Source organism: Opisthocomus hoazin, chromosome 3, assembly GCF_030867145.1.
Source record: "Opisthocomus hoazin isolate bOpiHoa1 chromosome 3, bOpiHoa1.hap1, whole genome shotgun sequence".
Lineage (NCBI taxonomy): Eukaryota > Metazoa > Chordata > Aves > Opisthocomiformes > Opisthocomidae > Opisthocomus > Opisthocomus hoazin.
In genome coordinates, this window is record NC_134416.1 from 48017423 (window position 1) to 48039345 (window position 21923).

Here is a 21923-nt window from a genome sequence, read left to right on the forward strand (position 1 = left end):
TTAAAGACATTTAAGAAAAACATTACAAAAACTTTTCATAATGAGTTTTAAAAATCATTTTGAATGAAACTACAGTTTTAAAATGGAGAATCAGACTAAGAGTTTCATCAGCTACACATGATTGCAGTTAAGCAGCTACGATCCCTATACTGTCCATTTCAGATAACATATATGACTCATGGAGACCCAGTACAGAACAGCTCTGCTGTGAATACAGAGCAAAGGGGGAAGCAAAAGGTACAATGCAGTGCTCAAGGACATCCCATGTCAGGTCATTCTGCTGCAAAAAGATGTCTGGTGCAAAACACAGCTGAGGGCTGAACTGAAACACAGTGCTACATATTGTAGCTAGCTCTATAGAAATCCACCAAAGTCTATGCTGTCTCGATACCAATCTATCTATGCATGAGCTTTTCCTGTTGTTTTTCAAGGAATGCACCTGAGTCACGGTAACTGGCACATATAAACTATCATTCTTCATTAGTAACATTCCTTGAATTTTCCCCAAATATAAAAAAATAGGAAATTATACTAATTTATTTCTGTTTTTATTTCCTAAGAGAAAAACAGATGCTAAGATCCAAAGAAACCCAGTGATATGTAACCATAGTTGCTGGTATTACCAGGATGCTTTATTCACAACGTTAAGAACAGAGACATAATCTTAAATGTATCAGTGTTCATTTGACTGAAATTCTTCATTCCCTGGGGGCCCCAGATGCTTTGGTGCACTATAACCCTGGAAACAGTAAGAGCAGTAGATCCATCACAAGGTTCTTGGTCATATGCAACTGAGTTGACTCGTAGTCTCCTACTCTGAGCCACTCAGTACTACTTCAAGGGAAGCAGCTCACAGTAGGGCCTCTCACCCTCTCCCAAAATTTCATCCATTGTTCTTGGTGTAGTGGTCTGCCCCAGAACCACCAAAAATGTCCACATATGCTACAACAGCAGCATTATGTTTGTGATCGCCTATCTATTTTTGTTAGATGTTTGGAAAATAAATGGAGGTAAGGGCTACAGATACATTAGTTTCCAGTCTCCAGCCTTATGAATAATTATATCCATTGTGAGTCCTTGAAAGAGTAGGTGTGTGGATTGACAAGTTATGCATTGTTGGACCATATGAATCAGATAGCAGCCTTTAAAAATTGTCGTTGTAAAATGTAAAGGACAGTTGACTGGAAAAGTAATAATTAATGAGTCCAGAGCAGAAAGAGCACAATTCATGTAAATTAACAGATACAATGGACACTCCTGACCTCTAAATTCAAGTTCATAGGGCATTTTTTGAGTCAAATTGCTAGTGTGATGTTAAGAGATATTTTTTTATGAGAATTGTTAGATTCTTTTTCCTCAACTTCCTCCCATGGTGATACTTCACCACAGAGAGCATGTATTTATTTTATTATAGGAGAGCACTAAGACTGAAGAAATGTTATGCTGTAGTCAGATGTGAGTCTTTACAACCCAAGACGAACAATAAGCTAACATTCAGCCTTTGATAGAAACTCATAATGTGCTTTCATGATACTGAAGAATATTCTCACCTTCTACAAGTGGAAAACTAAGCCCAAAATTGTTTCATCTAAAACTAAGAAAAATTAGAAAACAACTGAGTAGAGGCCTCCAGTAAGGTACACTGAGAACTGAATAAACTTACTCTTCCAGTCTTATGAGACTTATCTATCTATCTGCCTACCTACCTATCTGTCTACCTACCTACCTATCTATTTGTCAGGTTCAGGCTTCAGATTATAGTGTATTTCTTGGGTAACACGATCTGTGCATCACTGAATGCCATAACTAGTGGAAGACAATAAAGACAACAAAGGAGTGTCTATAGCTGTTAAGCTAACTAAGTTCACTACATACTGGTGAAAGATTCTTCCTACTATGAAAGACAGCACTAATTTGATTGAACCACTTAACTTTGAAATGAAAAATAATTTTCTATGCATAGTATAGCTCTAAGTGAAACTTATACACTGTGAAACTTAGACACCGTAAAACACACTTATACACTGAAAATACCAGGACCAACTAATCAACAGTGTAATATAAAAGGCTGCAGTGATTACACCACAGATCTTTTAATTGCAGAGCTATGAAGAAATGACATATGCTTAAAGTACTCCTGCAAGTGGCAAGAAGTTTTGGATCTAGAAAAGGAATGAACACTCATAGGATGGAGACTGCAGATACAAGTCTGAATTTCCTATGGGCATCTTCAGCTTTACACACTGCAAAAATTCCACACTGGTTTACAATGATTATTTTCTAAGACATTAAGACAACCCAAAAGACTAACATGATACCTGCTAAGTCTTTATTAGTTACGTAAAAAACCAGAAAGAAACAAAGCTCTGAGCTCATGTACCTTGCATAGCCATTTGAAAAGTACTTAGGTGCAATAAGGATTGAAAATCAAGTTTCCACTACTGTTTGACTCTCTGCTGTGAGCAACTAGGCTCCACACACTTCCTATTTTCTCTGTTACCTGGAGATTAGAGCTATAGATCCATATTTGATAAAGACCCTGCAAGGGAGAAGTGCTAGAACAACTTAAACTGCAAAGGGCAAGCTGCAGACAAAATTCCACCTATAACTCCTGCTGGCAGACCAGCTGATCTACTTCCCCTTAACTCAGGGCTATGCCTAAACCCACAGATTACTGTACAACGCATAACTACATCTATCATTACTATAGAAGCAGGGATTACAGTCAGGCTTTACAACAAATTTACTCCACAAATACATAACATATTACAGTACGTGTTTCTGAAAAAAAACCCAAAACCAAACAGATTATCAGAGCTCATTTGATTTGTTTTTTACATTTCTTTTATATTTATGACTTCTCTGCATATTGTACTTTATAAAATGCCATATGAACATTTTATTTTATTTAAATGTTACTCAATATTTAGTCTTCATCCTTAATAATTATTCTTAGTTAGAATAAAGATTTAATTTAAATAAATCAAGATTTAATTTAAAATGTATCTGTTTCTTAAACTTTTAAAACACTTGCACACACAAAGGCACATTCAAAACTGGTAAGATATACCTTTTTTTTTCAGAGAGAATTATCTAGAAGGAGTTTGAGAAGCAGATTATGTTGGACAAACAAAGTATAAACCTAAATTTAACACGATGACACTAACTACTCTATGTCAATCTGCACCTTTTGGCTTTTCCAATTTTTTTTTTTTTTTCCCTTGAAAGTGTTTAAATTTGATCATAAATAGCTGTCCTGGGTTCGGCCAGTACAGGGTTAATTTCCACCGGAATCCAGGAAGGGAATCCAGGAAGAGGCACAGCCGGGGCGGGCTGACCCAACCTGGCCAAACAGAGCCGGGGATTCCATACCATGTGCCATCACGCTGGGTTCCGGTGGGGGGGGCGGCGCGGCGGGAACTCACTCGCGGCTCAGGAGGGCTCAGCGGTGGTGCGGTCCGGGAGAGCTGTTCTGTTCTGCGGGTTTGTTCTGTGTATTCCTCTTTTCTGTACCGTTGTTGTTCCTGTTTCCCTCTGTTTGCTGTTCTGTTAAACTGCCCTTATCCCGACCCACCAGTTTCTGCCTCTTTCTTTCCATTCTCCTCCGCACCCCGGCGGGGGGAGGGGCAGCCGCGTGGCGCTTTTGTTCCGGCCGCTGCCAAACCAGAACAATAGCCAACAGCTTTATGTATAATTGTAATGGTTAAGAGATTGACTCAGAAAAAAAAAAAAAATCCTGGTGTGCTTACCAGTTTTTAATGTACCTTTGAGTGTGCAAATCTACACTTTTAGTAATGTACTTTTCTCATGTCTTGAAATTCCAACAGCCTATTTAAGTCCCATTGAGAGATTTACCATATCAATGCATATTAAACCAAACAACTGTGGTAAGCTCCTAGAAGATTAAAGTCTGATCAGTGTTGCACAGACAAAGCTTAAAAGTACTATAATTACGACTATCAGCCTGCTGGTGGTAGGAAGGTGGTATGACGAAGGCTCTGAAGAATGAAGCATACTTTGCAGCACAAATTTCCAAAAAGCACTCTGAGAAGTGCAGTAGTGTGGTGGTCTAATCTTCCAGCCTGCACTAACTGGCTCCTCAGAAATTCATTTTTATTAACCCGTGCTTTCTCTACCTGAATAGCATACGTTCAATGACCTTTCATATAACAGAATGCAGTATGAAATATAGAGCATCTTTGAATTGGCAAAGTTATAAAAAAGTAAACTTTCAGACATAACTTTGCTATGCTATTTTAAGAATACAGGTACAAATTCTATTGAGCTACATAGAATTTAAAGATAATTCCTTTGGTAATCTTCTAATTTCTGGCATCATTTTCTGAAGTAAAGGGTTTCCTGCTTCTAAAAATACTTAAGAAGAGTCAAAAAGTAAAATATAACCAACGTACATGATACTTTTAGCAAAGCTGACTTACCAAAGGAGCCAGCCTACTACAGAAATCTCAAATACACATGGCTTCTGTAGAAAGAATGTCCTTAAAATACTGTTGTTTTAAACCCATACTGATCACAGCTTAACTGAAGGAGGAAAGCACCCTCATAAGAAACAGCCAGAGAACAAAAGCCAGACGAATAGTTTTGTTTGAATTTTTAAATAGGATTAAAACGAACCAAACAACAAACCTCCAACACAGAGCAAATTACAGCTCATGAAATTAAAGTGACCTCACAGAGCCGGCAATTTCTAGCACTGCTAAAAGTTGATAGCTATAAGCCAGAAGATGAAATGTCAGAATATGTACAGCTAAAATCTGCATAATAAACTAATCAACTTTAATATACAAAAGCCTATCTGAGAACAGCAACTACAACAAATTTAGCAAGAAGCAATTGCACTAAAATCTGAATTACTTGTCATGCTAGACAGTGCAGTCATATTTGTTTAGGAATAACAATGATAGAACTGATACTAGCTGTCAGCGTACACTGTCATCTCAATAACTACAAAAGACAAAAAGTAGACTAAAAAACCAGAAAAGCTCACCACTTCTTCATGCCTGCATTTTCTCACATTAATTCCATTAATCTGTTATTAAAAAGATAAAGAGAAGACTTACTCTACATTTCATAAGTATAGATATCATTTCACTTTTCTAGAAAAATATAAACAAAAGAACTTGCGATTTTACTCACCTGTAGAATTGCATCTCCTATAAAGAGCAAACCTGAAAGTTCCGCTGAAAACAGAAAGCATATTTTTCACTCTTTTTGTACAAACAGCCTTGATTTCTTGTACATGTATTCTTATTTATTTTTTCACATAATTTTTAAAAATTTAAACAGAAAAATAATAAAAAACCTCAACACACAACTTCCAAATAAATGATATGGATTTTTTTTTTAATCCCCAAATACTGGCATATCAGTGTTACAATGAAAGAGTCTACCCAGCCCAGGCACAAGACTATGAAACATCTTCCATCAGTCACTAGCACCTTTCAGGCCATTATGATGAGGTATGCCATACTTTTCTGAATAGATGAGGACTCCAGGGCTAGGTCCTATCTGGCTGTGAGAGATTGTTTCTTCCTAACTCTGGGGAAAAAGCAACATCGAGACTCCACAGCTACTTATGAATGACAAATTTAACTTGGAAGCTTTTACCCAAGATACTTTAGAACCTGCATCTTTGATAAGATCAGTGGAATATTTATGCTGAATAACACTCTACATGCTGAAGAGCTAGACAATCAGTATACTGTACAAAATCACCAGCTGAGTTTGATTTTTAAAACAAATCTAAGCTCTAAAAATCACACGGCAATTTATAAAATCTAATTCTACAACTGTAATTTTTAAATAGCTTTGAGTTACAGAGCTATCTAATGCAAATATACTTTATAAATACACACGAAATATAACAAAGACTATTTAAATGACTATAAAGAAATAAATAACCCCTAACATGTGAACTAAAGAATGTTAACAGGCTGTACAGGACTACTTATCTGCAGCATTCCAAAACTTCACAGAAGACACTGTCTAGAAAACGCTAGAATTGGATGTGATCCATAAACCTTACTTCTTTGCATGGATTGTAAAAACTGGAATTATTATTGACGCAAATTATGACACTCAAATACATGTTTGAAGGACTGGTCTTACTACCAAGATGTAACAAAGGATGCTGAAATTACTGGGAGCTAAACATTTTTTTCTTTTTTCTGAAATAAATGCATATCTCAGAATTCTTCTTCTTCTAACCCTTTATATATGACCTAATGTGCTAGCCTAACTATCCTATGTGCATCACTGATTTTAAGAATTGTATCCAATGTCACATTCTTGTTTAGAGGTCCAAAGAAAGAGCTGGAGTCAACCGGGAGGATGGCAGAATCAAGCCTGCAGAGCTTTGAGGTAGAGGCTCTAGGTCAGACAGCATTTTCTGTATGAAAGATCCCTAGGACAGACATGTGGCGTGACACTTCTACACCACAAGACAGTTGTCTCCTACACAAGAGATGTCTCTCAGAACTAGCTCTCTAAAAATCAGCGGTATTTTTACTGAAAGCAGTAATGGAGATTGTATCTCAGCTAGGTATTGAGGTTATAAATAATGTATCAGCTACCGCAGCAAAAAAATAACAACAAAAATAAAAGAAGATTGCAGACTTTTGTGTGCTCAATGAAACTTAAGCCTACATTTCTTATTTTTCCTGCAGTGTTTAATAGTATTTTAATAGCTAGTGTAGGTAATATATGCCACAGTACTATGTATTACATAATAATAATACTGTATATATATAAAATATATATATACATATATATTATTATTATATATATATAATAATAATATTGTATACTGAAAAGAATGGAGTCACAAGTATAACTTCTTAAGGTTAACCTTATTGCCTTCCTTAGGGGCTCATTCCACGTTACTCTGTAGCCTCCCTAGATACAACTTTCACATCTACCTTTCAGCGTTGGCTTTCATCTCTCAATACACTGATTCCCCTGTACCTGTCTTTATCTGTGTGGGTGAATATGAGATTTTTTTTTATGCTGGTACATTTCAATTGTGAAGAAGCAGCCTCCTAGAACAATTGCATTAGAGATGGAGGTAAAAGCTTCCAAGTTGATGTTTCTGACCCTACATAAATACAACAAATATATAAACACTGTACTACTATTGACTGACAACCTTCATTTCTCATCACTGCACAAATCATGAGCTGTTCAACCATTATCCTTCTTCCTAGAACATATTACATCATTCTAATAATTCCAAAACTTTACCAGTTAAAAACAATACAGGGATTCAGCACCAGCTCTGCATGAATTAAAAATAAGTATGGTTAAGACCTTACGCAGTACCGGTTGTGCTATATATGAGTTGCTGCAAAGGCTAACACAGCACAGCATCTAATGCTGAAATAGACAGGGGTATTGTCAAGGTTCTGCCATTACCCACCCCTGTCTGAGCATTACCGTACTAACCAGTACAAAAGACATGCATTCTCTTCTCATGTTACCATGCTTTAAGACCCAAACATTTGATCTGCTACAGCTTCCTAGCAATAACCATTTGGAAATAAAAGGCACAAAATCATTAAAATTGGTAAAATTTGCTGAATATTTTCATTCTCTAAATACCTTCCTATTTCTCTCCTTAAAAATAACGCTTTGCGTGATTTTTTTTTAAATCATCTTAAAGACTGTTTACAAAATACTCCAAACACAAATTCTGAACTCTGATTTCAGAGAACTGTTCTGAGGAAGAGAGAGATCATAATGACCTGGAGAGAGAAATGATACACCAGTAGCATTTATTTACTAATGTAAATAATGAGTGTTATTTATTTAACACTCACCGAAGAATCTCAAGACTTAATGCACCTTGCTTTAAGGAGCACATCGAAACACAGTGTACTTATCTAACACCCACCTCTTTGTTCTTTGGAAATCTTAGAAATGACCACTGGAATATTATGTTCTGCTCCACCCTGAAAACAGAATAAATGGCAATCTTGTCAGTCACTGGAAATATCTTTTACTTAAAATTATATTTTACCATTTCTCTAACTGCAGTTTTCAGACAGACTGAGAAAATAATTCTGATCCTGCATTTCCTCTTTTTTTAATTTATTTTTTTAAAAATAAATAGTTGATTGAGATTAATCCCTTGTTGTCTCTCATAAAGGAGTTCTCAGTTGCCATCATCAGCTCAGGAAGTGAATTGAAGGATGTACAAGACTTGATGGAAAAGAACATCAGTTTCCGTGCATTCTGGAGTCTGAAATTGTGTCCTACAAAAGCAAAATGGCCATCACATTACAATGGCAGCCACGCTGTGACCACTTAGTTTTCATGCTGGCAAGAAACAGGTAAACAACAGCCCAAGAAAGGCAAGTTTGGACTTTTCATCTCAAAAGCAGCCTTTATTTGTTTCTGTCTCTGTCACACAAGCACAGAGTGAGCAAAGCAGTAGGACAAGTAACAAGGAACAGAAAAAGAAACTTTAAGAAATGGAACAGTAGGTGTTCAATAAATGGGGAGAAATAAAGGTAAGTCAGACAGTAATTCAACAGTTCAACAGCAATTCAATGCTGTTGCTTCATTCAATTTATCCTGTGGGGACTGGAAACATTCATGGCACTTAAAAATAAAGTATTAAAAAGAAACCTTAAATAAAAAGGAAACTCAAAGGAAGAGAAAGGCAAATATACACAGAGAAACAAGTATTTGTTTTCTCTGTAGAGAGCATCAAAGTGTAAGCCTGTATGTAATCTCAGCAAATTCAGATCATCAGAAATGACAGTCTGCCACACGCAGTCATTTTGCCTAGGAAAACTGGTTAAGGGTTTGCTTACTCTTCTCTTCAGCAGCCAGGTTTTTATTTGGAAACAATGGCTTTCTTAGGTCCAGGCATCCTGCGCTGAGGTGTGGAAAGGACTGACATGGGTATTTTGATGGTCTAAGGAACAGTACATAGCCCTTCTTCATGCAATAACCAATTGTTTGAAACTGAACAGACTCCTGCACTCAACAGCTATTTCTGTCATGGAATAAAGATGAATTTCCTGTGAAACCATAGAATTTTAAATAGGATTAAAATTTCTTCTGCTAGTGGCTATCAACACAAATGGTCCTAAAACCACTGAGTTAATAGGATCTCGGTAATATTACAGCAGTTATACGCCTAGAAGAAAAGTTCTGTTGGCATTGTGGGAGATGAGCACAGAATGTATTGATATCTGTAACAGGGACTGAGTATTCACAAAGACCGTGAGGCTACCTTCATTTCAGTCAGGCTCAGAGATGTGTTCAGACTAAGTAAATTGTAGCATTATAACGTGCTGAATATTTTTTCAATGGTTTTCACCAGAGGAACAGTAAACATAACAGTTGATTTCACTTAAGATGACCAGTTCAAGCTCAGTAAATTTGTAAGACTTAATCTACACCCTCCAGATATTTCCTTAGTCAAACGCACTTTTAATTTCTTTCAAATTTTTCAGACAAACAGAAGAATAATTGTGTCATTTCCCTTCCTAAGTCTCCAATGTTACACAGCGATTGCACTAGTCGGGACATCTGAAGCTCAGCAAAGAAGTGTAGTGTTTAAAGCTCAGCACAGCTAACGTAGTTCCTTTTTTCTCAGGAAAATGGCCTCCCCCCCTCCTTAGATCTCCAGTAAAGAGGGAAATTACTGTTATTACTAAGCCAGCCTGCAATGCACTCAAGATGATTATTCCTCTCTCACTCACTATATCTACCTAAACCCATTTACACTGCAGATTTGAAGAAGCACTGAGCAATGTCCTACTGAAGAAAATTATCTCCTCTCACTGCATCCCAGTCTGGCCAGTATGAAGGATTTCCTTTAAATTAGTCATAGGAGGTGTTGCCTGTTATTCTAAGAAACAAAAAATCAAAATGGGAAAGAGAAAACAGTTGACCATTTCTCTATACCCAGTTGTTGTTGTCAATTTGCAGAAAGCTAAAAGAGTTCTATACGTTCTTACAACATCTTGTTGAATACTACTTCAGATTGACACTGAAGCCTTGCTTCCTGCATTCTCCATACTTGATTCTCTGTCCTGTAGAAGAAAAAGTGTATGCGTATCTAAATTCTGGTTTTACAGGCTCAGGAGATACTCTACTGACAAAACCTCTGCGAACACAGGCCACTTCTCCACTGCGTTAAATTTTCCCTCCCTCTAGCGTGGACATGTGGTTATAACCTCAGACCAGAGGAGGGAACAAAAACATGTCAAGTAATAGTGTTGAAATCTTGACAGCTGAGACCTTTACCAGACTCCAACTATGTAACACAAATTTTCTTTGTCATTTTTCCTTAAGCAGACAAGAATAAGCCTGGAACAAAGGTAGCCGCCCACCTGAGGAGGTGGTCCTGCTAGAAGTGACAGAGGAAGCTCTAATCACTGGCAGCTCTTTGAAGATCATTGTCCTGGATGTTTGCCATTACTGGTGGGAGGTCACCCACACCTCCTTTCAAAGGGTCTCATGATACAGTTCTAAAGATTTTTTCTTTTCCCAGTTTTTATGTATGAGGTTTTTTCTGAAGTTTTAGTTGTATCAAAAATAGGGCAACTGAAACTAGTAACTTTTATTGACAAATGCTGTTTTTGTGTTTGGCTCCAAGTATAATAAGAAAATTACTATTTTTTTTTCTAAACAGAGAGAGTCTATAAAAAAATAGACCAATTGTTGGACTTTAGCATCCTTAGAGTAAGACAATGCAGGGGACATGTTTATTTCATACTAAAAGGCAACATTTGTTCCACTAACAAAGATGGGCCTGTTTGTTTCAGCTTTAAGGGCTAGCGGCACAATATGGCTCACGTCTATAAACTATCTTGCAACTGAAAAAGAGTAACTTCATGCATGTTGCCAACTGGAAGCAGTCCATGTAAAGCTCTGAACTGTGTTCACTGACTGTCTTGGAGAATACTAGTTGGTGTAAGCTAAAAATGTGCGAGGCATTATGCTAACAAACAATATGGACAATAATGCGCCAATGTTAACTGCCACATTTAAACTTTTCGATAGAATGGCGTAGCTGGAACCAAAATGCCAGTTGCAAAATGCATTCAGCACCGAATTCCGCAAGTACATAAATCTTTAAAGATCAAAAGAAAATTTTTTAAACTCAAAGCTACATGATTCATCTATTAATTAAAGCTTTCTAGCCTGTTTATTTTTTTATTGTTTCAATTTGAAAAACAGAGAAAATACATTAATAAAAAAAAAACTAAAGAATGAATGTAGAGGGAGAGAATCATCTGAGTATGTATATAAATGTGAGCAGGATATGTGCACATGCTTGCTTTAGAGATTTTTTGATCAAGTCAAACTTTGAAAAGTCAAATCAAATCTCAGCCGATCTGTGATGCTGTTTGTCATTTAAAAAGAATGATCAAAACAGAGGCAGGAAAATGGCACTGTACGGAGTCCTGGTAGCCAGGAGTCAGACTGTAACTGCAAACCTTAATTTATTTAATGAACTATATCAATTTTATTGCCTGTTTCCACAAGAACACTACACTCCAATTATTGAGAAACATGATGTTCTCTCAGAAGTCATACACTAAGCAGCTTCCTGTGTCAAATCTATGCACCTCAAATCATCAGAGATGTGATAAATGACTGAAATACTAAACTACACTTCTCAATTTCTACATCTAACTCCATGGCTATTCCTTCACACACAGAGGTTTATTACTGAGGGTTCTAAAGGGGCTTCAGAAATTAGAAAACAATTCCTTCTGAAAAGTGTAAATCAGAACAGTTCTGCTTCAAATTCATTCACACTTTTACCATTAACTTCAGTAAAATGAAGCACAGCAAAACACAAAACAGAGGGTTTTTTGGTTCTTTCAAACCTTCAAAGAGTATACGCAATTTTTTAAAGGGCTTAAGTTTGGATCTTGTGCAAAAATCAATCTTGCAAGCAGGTTTTTAAAAATGATTAGATGAATCTTTAATTTTTACAAACATATTTGATGCATCTAGGTTATAACAAAAAAGAAGACAGTTCCCCTCACAGAAAAGCCACCAAAAGATAACTAGACAGTTTCATTTTGGAATTATTAACATTTTGAACTTCTGCTCTTCAGGAAAAAAAAAAAAATCCAGGGGTCCAGAACACTTAAGGTGGGATATGACACTTCCAAAATTTTCACCAAAAGGTGACTTGGTCATGTGAGATTTCTGATTGCAAATGGGTGTTTAAATTAGTAGAAAAAAGGCACGATAACACCCTAGAGCTGAATGCCAAAACTAGACAAATTCATATCAAAGCACAAGCAAATATTTTACAGTGAGGGTCATTAATCACTAAACTGCTATAACTCACACTTCAGATAAAATGCATCCTCTGATATACACCACTGCCAGCAAATAAATCCTCAGATAACCCCCATCTTTAAGTGATCTGAGAGTAGCACGATAACAGGAACTGCTGTAGTATGTGGTGTTGTGGGAGGTAGAATTACGGAAACAAGGAGGAAATGCCTCAGTCCTCACTCCTACAGGGTGACTTGTAGACCTCTACTTTAAGGCATTACTACAAAATAATTACTTTTCTATTGAAAACTGCTAATAAGCACCAGTCCTTTACTAAACTGCAGGAACCTTTCAAAACAAAAAAAAACACAACAAAGCAACAAACTGTTACTCATCTGCAGGCGGAAGCATACCATGATTAAATAGTACCTTTTAGAAAAGAAATCTGTCACTTTTCAGAACATTTGGAACTGACATTAACACTTCACGGCATACCTAAAAAGTCCATTTCAGTGAGTCTTCGTAAAGTTTGCCTATCAAACTACAGAAAACATCACTTTAAGTTCCAGTTCTATGTTGTTTCTTACTACAAGCTTAAAATTATAATAGCAGATCGTAATGATGAACTATTTGGTTTAGATTGTGTTGGCTATCCAACCGTTTGTCAAGCTTTCTTTTAGAGAATGTAGGATTAGTAATAAAGGCATCTAGCAAAAGAGGTCCCATCTTCACTGATTTACTAAAATAAATAATTTAAAAAGAAAAAAATCATAGTGCTTGATTTACATTGACAGAATATCCCAGACCATAGAATTCTACTCACGATTTTCATTATCTAATCTACACCATCCCAGTAAGTTTGAGTTTGCTTTGTTGAAAGAGATGTCTTTTCTATTTAATGACATCTGTGTAAGCGATTCCATCACCTGATTGTTAGGTATTCCAAAAATGAACAAAAAAAATTGTCTATTCACATCAAAATTTATGTAGCTTCACCTTTCCACTACTGAGATTAATATTTATGCAATAAAATAAACCTAGAAAATATGATTAAATAAAATAATTTAATTTCAAGACTTTATTTGTAAATTCTATAGCAGTTGCTTCTAGCACAGTTTATATAGCTATTTCTTAGCACCAGCTAAATAAAACCTCATTCATCCATACACTTGAATTTACATTGACACACATTACTTCATCATTACTCAGTGAACTGTAACCTATAATGATATTGCAGGAAAATAACTTGTGTGCTGTTGACTAAATTCATGAGAAACTTTGGCCACAACATAGCAATTAGTTTTCCTTGACTAGAGGTCTTTAGTGGGTCAACAAGATAACAGCAAGTGTACCAAGACATATTTTAAGAACTAGTATTTCTATTCAGCAATATTCTTATTAATGACAACACAAATGCACATTAGTCCCTCTTCTGAGTCACTTCTTATAAGGTCAGTACTAGCAGATGTTCACAGGGAGGTCTATACTTTCACTTTATATGCATAATTTAAGCCTCTTTGCATTCATGTGAAGTACGCTTCACTTTTTCCATTGCTACCTTGACACTGAGGACTGCTGTGTTTAGAAGACAAAATTAATGCTGTATTGTCTACACTGAGATTCAACGCTCAGGTAAGGTTTTCAAAATCATAACTATGAAGACAAAAATTATTAACCCTTCCTCACTCTCCTCATCCCTCCCTCCATCAAAAAGGATCACCTACGCTTACATATGTTCTTAAATCTTACTGAAGAAAGCAAATGTATAGTAACATGATAAATTGATGCCTTTGCTTGATCTACAGCAAAATAAACAATATGAGACAGCAATAAGACTTTCTGTCCTACTAATGAAGTGTAGTGAATTAATGTGATATTTGTAGAAGAATTGATGATGAACTTGTTACAGAGTTTCTCAACTTGAATTTTAAGGGAATGATCTTTCCATTGCCTTCCATTCCATAGGGCAGTGTAATTGCTGGTTGCCTACTGTGACAGTATTTTTATCCTAGAATCTGTCTGCTCTCTTGTTTCTAGCTCTCTAAAATATAGTCTGTCCTCATTAAAAGCAACATTAACTATATATAAAGACACATTTTGTCTAACTTAGAATAACAGACCAAAAAAATCACCCTACCTTTATACTTAACCCAAATCCTCCTACAGTCTGTCTTCTAATTGTTACTGTTCTTTCCTGGAAAAAAAAAAAAAAAATCAAGCTTTGATAGATTTAATGTTTTCTGCCATAACATCTATGTTCATGCTTCAATAAGTTGTTTCACTGCTTCCATCCTACACCGATTTTTCTTGTTTTAATTAACTTGTGAGTTCCTGAATGTGAAAATCCCATGAAACCTACGCTGCAGAGAAAAAGATACAGTCTAGAAGCAAAACAGAGGTCCTGTCTCAGACAAAAATTGATTTGTTCAATGCATACTGTACTGGCAAGTACTGCAATGCAATAACAAGAGAACCGTAGAGTTAAACAGTTCCTGCACAACACATGCATTTCAGAGGTCTTAACCTCGACTAGTCCTAAACTGATCCCATATGCATAATGAGTACTACGCGCTGAAGTACATAAACTGCACTCTCGAGCACATTTTAAATTTAGTTCCATCCAAAAAGGAATACATCTTGTATACACCAAGGCCACTCAGTGGCGTGAACCAAAGCATGGTAAGAGCACATGATGGAGAAACTAATTTCAAAGCACAGTCATGATCCAAGTTAAAAAACTAATACAAACACAGTTGCTGTTGACCTCAGAGTTACAGTTTAAAAATCATACCCAATGATTTAAAGGGTGTTGTTAGAGACAGAATTTTTTAAAGTATCCCATTTTTTCCTTTTATTGCTTTTCTCAAAATTTGTTCTATAAAAACTGTAGGCTAGTATCTGTCTTAGATACGAACATTTTCAAAATAGAATTTATTTTTTTTTTATTCTGTCTTGTTGACTTTATTCCCAAAGATCATTTAGTATTAGCCGATTTGGTTAGTGGCAAAAAATCGTAGTAGCAGATATACCATATGTCCAGATACAAATTTATTGAATATATAGATCTTTTAATGCCTTCTACATGTGGTCTAGATTTTATACTCATGTCATTGTATATGTTGCATAGCATAAGTCTGCATACATATATTATCGATGTATGTTTATATATTTCAGCACAATCAGCACAGATTGCCAGTGTCAGTCAGATTTGAATAAGTCTTTCATCAGAAATAAAGCAGTGACAGAGAGGATGAAATCTCCACAGAGCTATCTTTTCCTCCTTACTCCATGTACAGAAAGGAAAAGAAAGGATGTAGGGCTACCACGTAAAAGTTTTGGAAAACTGAGGTTGCTGAAATTGGGGAGAAATCCAGTTGCCTTCTTTTTTTTTCACATTTGTGACAAACATGAATTGTGTAACTGCAGAATGGGCAAGCATAAACTAGTCCAATGTTTTGGATGACAAAACAAAATAGATGATTGCTTAAAATGAGACTTTCCATCTCTTTATTTAGGCTAATGCTTGTAAATGTTTACTGTAAGAAAGAAATATATGATTTTGATGTTAAAAGGCTAAAACTTTCATATTTTTTGACATCTGAAATGAGTAAAAAAAATACTATATTTGTAGCCCACAAATGAATGCGTAGCATGGCAATAGAGGAATACATGGCTATCCTGTTTCATCCATGTGCTTCTGCGCTGTTCAAAGAGACCAGAGGCGCATTCTCGGCTCTCAACTCATACCTTTTAGTAAGAAAATTTCATAATGAAGTTCCCAGAAACTAGGTTCAATCCACAAAGTTATTTCACTTCATGCCACAAACCATACTTAGAAAACCTTTTGTCTGCCAGGAGATTTCAGCCACAGGTAAAACTGCAGACAATATATTCAGAATAAACCAATATAAGCCACAGTCTGATGTGTAGTCTAAGCTGAGTTTACACAAATGAACATGAAACACTCAGCTGTGGCTCCACTGGTAGCTATTTGTCCTGTTAACTCTACATCATTTCCAGCTCCAGCTTGTGTTGAACCTCTGGTTAGGAAAAGAAGCTTGACTTGTACGCTCTGTTCAATACATTCTAGTATTTTTGTGATACATGCTCAAATCAAATAAATAGAAAAAGCTTGTGTTACTTAAGAAGATGTTGGAAAAAAGCAATCTTTTAATGAAGTGGCTTGGTAGTATTGCATTAACCATGAATGAAATAAAGGATATCACACTTTGCAATCAAATTTCAAATGAAGTAACATGCTCAGTGAAAAATATAAATCTTCATTAAAATCTGCAGTTCATGATATGTCAGTAGCCACTATAAAGTTTAAATAGTGGCATCTGAATATATTTGAAGAGGAAGCTATGCTTTTAAAAAGCCTAACAGAAAGTTGTCCTGAAGAATATTGCTACCCTTCCTGTTGTGTTTCTTAGCACAACACACACTCAAGTACTCATATAAAAGAGTAAATGAAATATTCTTTCTGGTTTTCATTCAAGCAGAGGCAGAGCCACGCCAGCCCTGAAAATGCCTCTTTTGGGGTCTTTGGTGAGTTTACCAGTGCTGTCTGACAGGAATCTAGAAAGATTTTACACTAGAGTTCAGCATTACTTTTTAAGAGAAAGAAATGCACGCTTCAGAAACACTTTGCTACCATAGCAGATTACTAGACAAAACTGTGCAAAAGGAAGCAAAGGGAATAGAAAAATCTCAAGAAACTGCAATTTTCCAGCACAACATAATTTATCACAGGGTTTCATCTGGTATTTTTTCTAGGTTGTTTTCTATCTCCATTGAGAGTAGACATCAAATATCTCAGGTCTGGACTATTACTGAACTGAACCTTGAAAATATACTGCAAACTAGATCCACTCAAGTGCTGTGTTATTTAACCTAGGCTAACTCAACACACTTCTCAGTCTTACAATAAAGAGATACTACTTTGGTGTATCTTAAGTGTAAAGACTTACATAGTCTCCACAACATGATAGCTAACAATTACAAACATGCAAACAATAAACAATCTTCAAAAATACTAATCAGAATTACATATGAGTTATATCTTTCATTATTAAACCATCAATAATCCCCTAGTCTGCAGTTGCAAACCTCACAATACAGTGAAACAGCTTTTCCAAAACTGTCAGAAGCATCGCACATCTCACACACCAGAATTTTGGCTTAGGATCAGATCCCAGCTTTGATCAGCTCCTCTTTTTTTAACCAGAAGTTTAGTAGAAAAATAATTGGACTCATCTAACCATTATGAATCTATCTAAAACTGAGCCATTGGTCAAGGCAAGTTTTCTACTGTAATCAGCAAAGAAACATAAATACATTCAATCCAGGGGAGTCAAAGCAGGTGCCCGAGTTAAGTGATCATCTTCATCATCTGTGCCCTTTGTTGAGGACAAATTTAACTTTGGAAAGATAAATCCCTCCCTTTAGAGTTACAAAGCAACTCGAGTAAGTATTTTGATGGTAGATACCAGCTTTGAAATGTTTTGCCAGAAAACTCTTTTATCCGAGTAAGTTTTTCTCTGTGACTTGCATGACTTGCACGTGACTTATTGTATGTGACTTGCAAAAAGTCCAAACCATGTTTCATTTTCAGTGCCATCTGCAACCAAGGTGGACTGAGTAAACATTGTCTGCAAAGCACTATACTTAATGTAAAATAATATTTTAATGCAATGATTAACACAATAAAGAAGTTTGACCAGCAAAATGAAGCAAATAATTTTGTTCTGATGTCTTTAATTACCATTTCAAATGTACACTAACAATAACCAAAGGCTTTTCACTGCTCTAAGTTCTTAAAACACTCTACAACTATTCCTTGACAAAGTATGGCGACTACTCTGGAAGGCAACACATTTTGTACTAGTAAAGAAGTGCTCTAAGTATGCTGACTGACCAGTTGTGCTGTTCCAGGTTAAAGATAGTGCTGCTTCATTGATTCCAACTATCTGCTTAAAACAAAATCTAACTAAAAATCTGTGCCAGCTGTAGATTTGTTGATTAGTAAACTTAGTTTTGCTTTCCCCTCTATTTGCACAGGGTAGTATTCTATGAATGAATTTGCAAGGGTTTTGCAAATTCCAAAAGCAACTTAATCTCCAAGTTTACAAAGTAAAACTTGATTCTGATGAAAAGCTACCTAGTTTAATACGAAGACTACACAAAACGTCCTGTGAGCTTGTACTTCCATTATCACATTTGTTAGCTACATTACACCAAACAGAAGGAAAGTTAGAGCTTCTAGGATCCTTAAATGCAAGATTTAGAGCAGTGTTTTAGAAGCTGCTTCCTGGAACAGAACAAAAGTAGTTATCATTTTATTGAAAAACTCTTAAGCTGCTGCCAAGCTGTCAGCATTTTCCATGCTTCTAACTCAAAAAATTCCTCATCCACACATATGTTCATTGACTGGAAAGGAGAGCTAAGAGTTCTGCCAAAAAAAAAAAACTTCCTCAGAGCTATGCAGTGAAACAGAAGCAGTCTTTTCTAGGCTTTCATTAAAAAGGTATTAAAATTTCTCCTTAAAATCTAAATGATCTTCTTGAGATCATGGACTTCATTTTAAAAGAGATTAGAAGTGAAGAATGACCTTGTCAGCACACAGCAAAAGTAAATAGTCAGGAAAGGAAAACACAGAATCCTACGTTTATAAATATCTCAAGAGTGGGTGTCAGGAGGATGGGGCCAAACTCTTTTCAGTGGTGCCCAGCGACAGGACATGGGGCAACGGGCACAAACTGAAGCAAAGGAAGTTCCGTCTGAACATGAGGAAGAACTTCTTCCCTCTGAGGGTGACGGAGCCCTGGCACAGGCTGCCCAGGGAGGCTGTGGAGTCTCCTTCTCTGGAGATATTCAAGACCCACCTGGACAAGGTCCTGTGCAGCCTGCTGTAGGTGACTCTGCTTCGGCAGGAGGGTTGGACTAGATGACCCACAGAGGTCCCTTCCAGACCCTACTATTCTGTGATTCTGTGATTCTGTAATCATTAACTATTGACGTTCAGTCAAGAGTTAATTTATAACAGCTATTTTGTAACAGTTAAATGTTAGGGCACAGTAAAGATTCAAAGATTTCATACTGACTGGTATGTGATGTAAAATAAAGTTTATAACTGCTTAACTAATTCTTAACAATAATGATTAATCAGTAATACTTCCAAATTATGTATTCTGTGTAATATAAACCAGTAATCTAATGTGATCCTACAAACTGTCTCTATGAAAGCAGTTAAATAACAGTTGAACATAAGGACGAAGAAACTTTAAAACTCTTCAAAAAACTGAGTTAACAGCATGTGAAACTTTAGTATTCCATTACTCAACCTTTTTACTAGGATATAAATATTACATCTTCAGTTTGGGACACTGGTTTGCCTGGTTATTCATCTTACAATAGTAAAGGTATCCAGGTCAAGACAGAAAAGAAGACCTCTCTTTTCACAGTGGATAGAACAGACACCAAGGTACTACACATACGGAAGAACACAGAAAAAAAACGGAATGGGTGTAGACCAAAACAGTAGGTGGGAAAAGAGGAACAGAGATGGAGAGGAACCTACAGTAGTGCACTGACATTGAAAAACGTAGGGAAAAAAAGAGGAATATGTTAGAATATAATTTTTAAAATGTAATAATGAAATATAAAGATATAATCAAAACATTGGCAGCAATTTCATAGATCAACCTGTTAACTTTTGGTGCTATAATATCTTTAAGGCAATGCTCTCATGTAGTTTATCAGCTACTAGTAATCCCACTAGAATTTGAAATAAAAAAATGTCATGAGAATTTTTTTTTACTGAATTATTTCATACATTTTCAAGAGAGGAGATTTTATATACTCTTTTTGATAATGCTTTGCTCTTTTGTACAGGCATTTCTTTGGAATAATTTACATAAGCAGTCCAACTTTACACTCATTCTGAGGGTAAAGGACAGAGAACACAGGTCAGTCACATTTCCAATTTGAATTAATCGTGATAAAAAGGTTTGCCAGCAGACTTGCTCATCTGCTAATGATTTCTGTCATGTGACATTCGAAGCTTGTTTCCTTATTTCAGTTCCTCACGTAGCTGGAGCACGTTGGCAGCAAGGGATGGCAGCAGAATGCTTGGTCAATTGGAAATCCCCCTTCCTCTGCAGCTGTGCTGGAGACTGAGGATGGTAAATCCAGCTGCCATTGATCAATGCTCTGGGTCCTCCAAGTGTTTTCCAGTTTGCAAGATTTTTCTTTTCTGTGGGGGAAAAACCTTCTTCAAATGAGAAAAAGCTATTCACTCTTTCAAATTGGACTTCACAAATGGCAGTCCTGTGGTTGAACCTCAGTAGATCGCTATGCTTCTTATTTTTAAGTAGTTGCAGAAAAATAAGCTGGCTTATTGTCCCTAAATAATCATATTTACATCTGTCAGTTCTAGGTTGTCATTTAAAAGCTGTCCAGATTGGCAGAGAAAAAAAAAGTTACCACCATCTGATAGATGTTTGATGACTTCTCTGAAAAAATGGATTCACTCCACTGACTAGCTGACAGACAACAAAATGATAAAAAAAACCTCCTCACCATTCTTTCTGGTAGCTTTGTGACGGTAACAAGAATGCAAAGTGCTTGAAAGGTGACCTATCTGTTCACATATTTGCAATTCTCTCCAATACTGGGAGTTTCACTTTGGCACCATACATACTATTCAATCACACGTCAGAATCAATATAGTAAATAAATCCAGAAATAAATACAATACAGAAAATAAATCAAAACCATACATTTACTATTTTAAGCTTTTCACTTATTCTTCACTCATGTTTCTATTCATTATCATTACTAATACTAATTGAACTGGTTTTATCTACACCAAAATATATGAAAGGAAAATTTTACTCTCAGAAAAGAATGATCCAAGGTAACAGATTTAAAATTCACCCTCAGGAAGTCTCCAAAATTCTAAAATGTGCAAGCAAGGAAAATATAACTTCATCTGACTGCTCAGGCAAGTCACAGTTAAGTGATATGTTCTGAATTTAAACTTATAGTTAAAAATTCATAATACCTTTATCATTTAAATAAAAAAAAAATCATGAAAAACATGCTACTGTGCAATGTTTGTAAGCTGAAAAACTATCTCTAACACAACTTAGTTTTTTGTAATACCGTATGGGCTTTGTACAGAGTTATAATCTTTCAACACAGTTGATTTCACAATAGCAAAATGACAGCTCTGAAAGTGAGATATAATACATTCTCATCTTTAAAATTAAAAGAATGATTGTGTGATTAATAATGCCAGAAAACAGATCTGGCTACAGTTCAACAATTTAAGTCACTGTTTCTTTCTGACCTTGGAAAAGGTGTTTATTGATGAAGGTTTTCCATCTATCAAAACACCAATTATAGTTCATAGGTTACATTCAGACACATTTGTATCAAACTCAGTTAAATTCTTGGACAAATGCCATACTACTCAAGAGCTGTTGCTCTGTGAATTCACAAAAATGTGCATTCAGTTTTTACTAGTATTGAAATTATGAATGATCTTCACACCAATCTCTCAAAAGATCCTTATTTTTAAAAAATGCTAAAATAATTTATTAATGTTTAATTAAATAATGCTTTACTACACAGCAGCATAGAAATAC

The 21923-nt window shown here is 35.8% G+C and overlaps 1 protein-coding gene across 10 annotated transcripts in view; it reads right to left on the reverse strand.

Annotated features, from left to right (window-relative positions):
* Nucleotides 1–21923, reverse strand: part of SNTG1 (syntrophin gamma 1) — a 365296-nt gene that overhangs the window by 131761 nt on the left and 211612 nt on the right. For 8 of the 10 annotated variants that reach the window (XM_075416176.1, XM_075416180.1, XM_075416173.1 and 5 more), the window contains 4 exons: nt 14411–14467; nt 7910–7967; nt 5158–5201; nt 5009–5050 (listed from right to left, as the gene is read on the reverse strand). In XM_075416176.1, coding sequence (XP_075272291.1) covers nt 5009–5050; nt 5158–5201; nt 7910–7967; nt 14411–14467 — 201 coding nt within the window. Of the gene's footprint in view, nt 1–5008; nt 5051–5157; nt 5202–7909; nt 7968–14410; nt 14468–21923 lie in introns of those variants that run through there. The other 2 variants (XM_075416174.1, XM_075416177.1) reach the window with 2 other exon arrangements.